The sequence below is a fragment of the Bubalus kerabau genome, chromosome 1 (genome assembly GCF_029407905.1).
Source record: "Bubalus kerabau isolate K-KA32 ecotype Philippines breed swamp buffalo chromosome 1, PCC_UOA_SB_1v2, whole genome shotgun sequence".
NCBI lineage: Eukaryota > Metazoa > Chordata > Mammalia > Artiodactyla > Bovidae > Bubalus > Bubalus kerabau.
The window spans coordinates 123,468,191-123,472,840 of NC_073624.1; the positions used below are offsets into that span (position 1 = coordinate 123,468,191).

General features: G+C 37.7%; 1 protein-coding gene across 1 annotated transcript; it reads left to right on the forward strand.

Annotated features, from left to right (window-relative positions):
• The first annotated feature begins 1,224 nt into the window (after positions 1-1,224).
• LOC129657457 (olfactory receptor 5D14-like) lies at positions 1,225-2,162 on the forward strand. The gene is given in 2 exon segments (XM_055587651.1): positions 1,225-1,390; positions 1,393-2,162. Coding segments are annotated over 2 exon segments (936 nt in total).
• The last annotated feature ends 2,488 nt before the right edge of the window (positions 2,163-4,650 follow it).

Here is a 4,650-nt window from a genome sequence, read left to right on the forward strand (position 1 = left end):
TGTAATTCCAAAAATTTTCTAGTCATTAAAAATGGTACAAGACCTGCCATTTGCCTTAATGATCTGTTGTGATGCTTGTGAGGAAAATGTTGCTAGTGATCCTCCAGGGTTTGAGTCCCCAGAGCTACAGACTCAGATATAAGAGCCTTGGTCTCCTGGTTATACTCAGCCCACAGAGAAACAGGGTGGTGGAGACCTGCTTGTCTGTTGTAGGCAAGTTTTTAAAGTTATTTTTGACACAGTAAAAATATTATTTTCTTGAAATGGTAACTGATGTCTTCTTTTCACTTTTCTTTTTATGTTAAACCACTGTAAATGCTGGCCAATTCCGAGTCCAATAATATTAAAGAAATAAATTAACAATCATGCTTCAAGACCACTGACAACTATTTCACAAATAAGAGAATAAACTTGCTACTGGGAAATGGACATTTATACATAATTATTTATGTGTAGTTTAAATTGGTATATAAACTTTTACAAAAATGAGAAGTAGTTAATTCTGAGAGAACTCTTACCTGATAAATCTTGAGACCCTTAAGAGACATGTATACAATGTCTAGGTCTGTGATAGAAGTTAAGCCATAAACTATAAATCCTGATAAAGTGTACACTCCATTTAGAATTCAAATGAACCATCATCCTCCTCAGCAGTGAAGCTGTCCCAGGAGAGGAGTATCCTTTGCTGAACAAAACATGCTAAAGTGGGATTGCTATGCTCTCTTCTTAGGTGTCTCTCTTATTTTTATTGATACTTAGAAGACAAACATATTATCTTCAAGGCTTTAATTGATTTGTGTATGCATGCAAAATACAGTAAAAATATGTGTTGTTCTTTGAGGCAAACATCTCACATTTTTCTTAGACAGTTTCACTTGCTTATGCATTCATGTGAAAATATTTTCATCAGTTATGCATATACTATGCTTCTAACTGATCAGTGAATGTACTCACTTCAATGTTTTAAGTATTTCTTAGGAAAATACTATCTGCAATGGATATGCAAAAACAGTTCAGAGACTCAGTTGGATTGGTAGATCCATCCACAGTAGTTATCTAAATAAGGAATGTTGCAAATGGAAAAAGTTAGAACTAATAACTCTTTTCATTTTACTTTGTCCATCATAGAATGTCATAATATGATTTTCACTTATTTCTGTAAATCTCCTCTTTGTCAAGAAAAACTCCCTTCTCCCATCCTTTCTTTTCAAAGGCATTATAGTGATGACTGCAAGAAATCTGAGTCTGGAGACAACGTTTGCTCTCTTGGGTTTCACAGATTACCCAGAGCTTCAGATTCCTCTCTTCCTAGTGTTTCTGATCATGTACATTATCACTGTGGTAGGAAATCTGGGCATGATGGTAATCATCAAAATTAACCCTAAGTTTCACACCCCATGTACTTTTTCCTTAGTCATCTTTCTTTTGTTGATTTTTGTTACTCTTCCATTGTTACTCCCAAGCTGCTCGGGAACTTGGTCATGGCTGATAAGAGCATTTTATATACTAGCTGCATGCTGCAGTACTTCCTGTCCTGCACTGCTGTGGTGACTGAGTCTTTCCTGTTGGCAATGATGGCCTATGACCACTTTGTGGCCATCTGTAACCCTCTGCTTTACACAGTGGTCATGTCACAGAGGCTGTGTGCCCTGCTGGTGTCTGGGTCATATCTCTGGGGCATGTTTGGTCCGTTGGTACTCCTTTGCTATGCCCTTCAATTAAGCTTTTCTGGACATACGGTGATCAATCACTTTTTCTGTGAATACATTGCTCTCATTGCTGTCTCAAGCTCCAATACACACATCCCCCACCTGCTGCTCTTTGCCTTTGCCACCTTCAATGAGGTGAGTACACTTCTGATCATCCTCACTTCCTATGTCTTTATTTTTGTCACTGTGCTAAACATCCGTTCTGCCAGTGGACGTCACAAAGCTTTCTCCACCTGTGCATCTCACCTGACTGCCATTACCATCTTCCACGGGACAATCCTTTCTCTCTACTGTGTGCCCAATTCCAAGAACTCTCGACAAACTGTCAAGGTGGCCTCTGTGTTCTATACAGTGGTCAACCCCATGCTGAACCCTCTGATCTACAGCCTGAGGAATAAAGATGTGAAGGATGCCTTCCAAAAATTAATAGACACAAAAGCCTCATTTCACTGAACCAATGTCCAAAGAAGTCTTCAATCTTCATTAACAATGGGAAAAGAGCCTTCCAAGATGTGTAGCATATATTTACATGAGGTATTTATAGATGACTAAGATATTAATCTATTAAACTGTTCCCCATAAATATAAAATTTTGGCAAAGGAGCATTCTTTCTTTCTTCCTGCAATACCTAAAATAGTACTTGTCTCTAGGTAAGCCTGTAATAAACATGCTTAAACATGAATGAATAAATGAATGAGTAATTATGTATTCTCATTATATACTTAGTATTAAATTCTGGTTGTTATATAATAATTACACATGCCTGCTAATGCTGCTGCATGCTGCTGCTGCTGCTAAGTCACTTCAGTCATGTCCTACTCTGTGCAACCCCATAGATGGCAGCCCATCAGGCTCCCCCTTTCCTGGGGTTCTCCAGGCAAGAATACTGGAGTGGGTTGCCATTGCGTTCTCCAATGCATGAAAGTGAAAAGTGAAAGTGAAGTGGCTCAGTTGTGTCTGACTCAGCAACTCCATGGACTGCAACCTACCAGGATCCTCCATCCATGGGATTTTCCAGGCAAGAGTACTGGAGTGGGGTGACATTGCCTTATCCACATAGAATAAATTTGATTAAAACAATGAAATTTGAAAGTTAGAAAATTTAACATATTGTTGATGTCATTCCACCTTTCTAATATTCTTCTAAAATGTTGTTTTATGTGGTGCAAATACAGTTCATCAAACAGAACTGCATATTTATATTACTCAATTTATGACTAATGACTATGAAATAAATTTTTATATTTAAATCAATTATTTAAAACACCTGCCATGTATATAAGTTTAAGATAAACAAATATGCAAAGCAGCTTTCCTGTGAATGTGTTTCCCGGTTATATAAAGGGTCACTGCCGATGATGCTCTTTATAGATTTTGGTTTTGTGTTTTTGTCATGAGACTCCCTTCTTCAGTTTCGTTCAGTTCAGTCACTCAGTCATGTCTGACTCTTTGCAACCCCATGAACCGCAGCACACCAGGCCTCCCTGTCCATCACCAACACCCAGAGTCCACCCAAACCCATGTCCATTGAGTCAGTGATGCCACCCAACCATCTCATCCTCTGCCATCCCCTTCTCCTGCCCTCAATCTTTCCCATCATCAGGGTATTTTCAAATGAGTTAGGTCCTTGCATCAGGTGGCCAAAATACTGGAGTTTCAGCTTCAACATCAGTCCTACCAATGTACACCCAAGACAGATCTCTTTTAGGATGGACTGGTTGGATCTCTTTGCAGTCAAAGGGACTTTCAAGAGTATTCTCCAACACCACAGTTCACAAGCATCAATTTTTCAGCACTCAGCTTTCTTTACAGTCCAACTCTCACATCCATACATGACCAGTGGAAGAAAACATATTTTGACTAGATGGACCTTTTTTGGCAAAGTAATGTCTCCGCTTTTTAATATGCTGTCTAGATTGGTCATAACTTTCCTTCCAAGGAGTAAGTGTATTTTAATTTCATGGCTGCAATCACCATCTTCAGTGATTTTGGAGCCCAGAAAAATAAAGTCAGCCTCTATTTCCACTGTTTCCCCATCTATTTGCCATGAAGTGATGGGACCAGATGCCATGATCTTAGTTTTCTGAATGTTGAGCTTTAAGCCAACATTTTCACTCTCCTCTTTCATTTTCATCAAGAGGCTCTTTAGTTCTTCTTTATTTTCTGCTGTAAGGGTGGTGTAATCTGCATATCTGAGGTTAGTGATATTTCTCCCTGCAATCTTGATTCTACCTTGTGCTTCCTCCAGCCCAGCGTTTCTCATGATGCTATCTGCATATAAGTTAAATAAGCAGGGTTACGATATACCACCTTGACAATATACAGCCTTCTTCAGATGATACATTTTGTGGAAACAAGTTTAGGGTGTATTAAGAATTTCAAATAAAATGACAATCAATTAATATTCAATTTCAAGACATCACTGTATTGGGTAAAACACATTTAGTATAATAATTTTCCGTAAAAAGAAAAAAAAATATATATATATATAATTATATATTTATTTACATTTATGTGTCAGAGAGAAATAAGAAGTCAAACCATAGATTTGAAGAGTCTCCCTTAAAACACAGTTTAGGCTTCTTGGAAAGTAATATTCCACAATGTTCTTGTATTTTAGGTTTTGGAAAACTGATTTTGTGTTTCTAATTGAGGTAGTTCACAGAGTGTTATGTGAATGGAAAAGAAGAATCTTTGCTTCTGAAAAAAAAGGACATAAAAGGAATAGATAGAGTGCCAGATAGAAAGAAGATACAGAAACACTCCTCAAATTCAGGAATTTATCAGATGGATCCGTTTAGGGAAGGCCATATAAATTGTCGAGAATTTGGAAACCAATTACCTGCAACTAATTATATTCAAGGAATTCTTGAAACATTTTGTATATCCAAAGACACAAACCACAGCCTGTCCTTTGAACAGTGTTGGTTTAGGGAGACA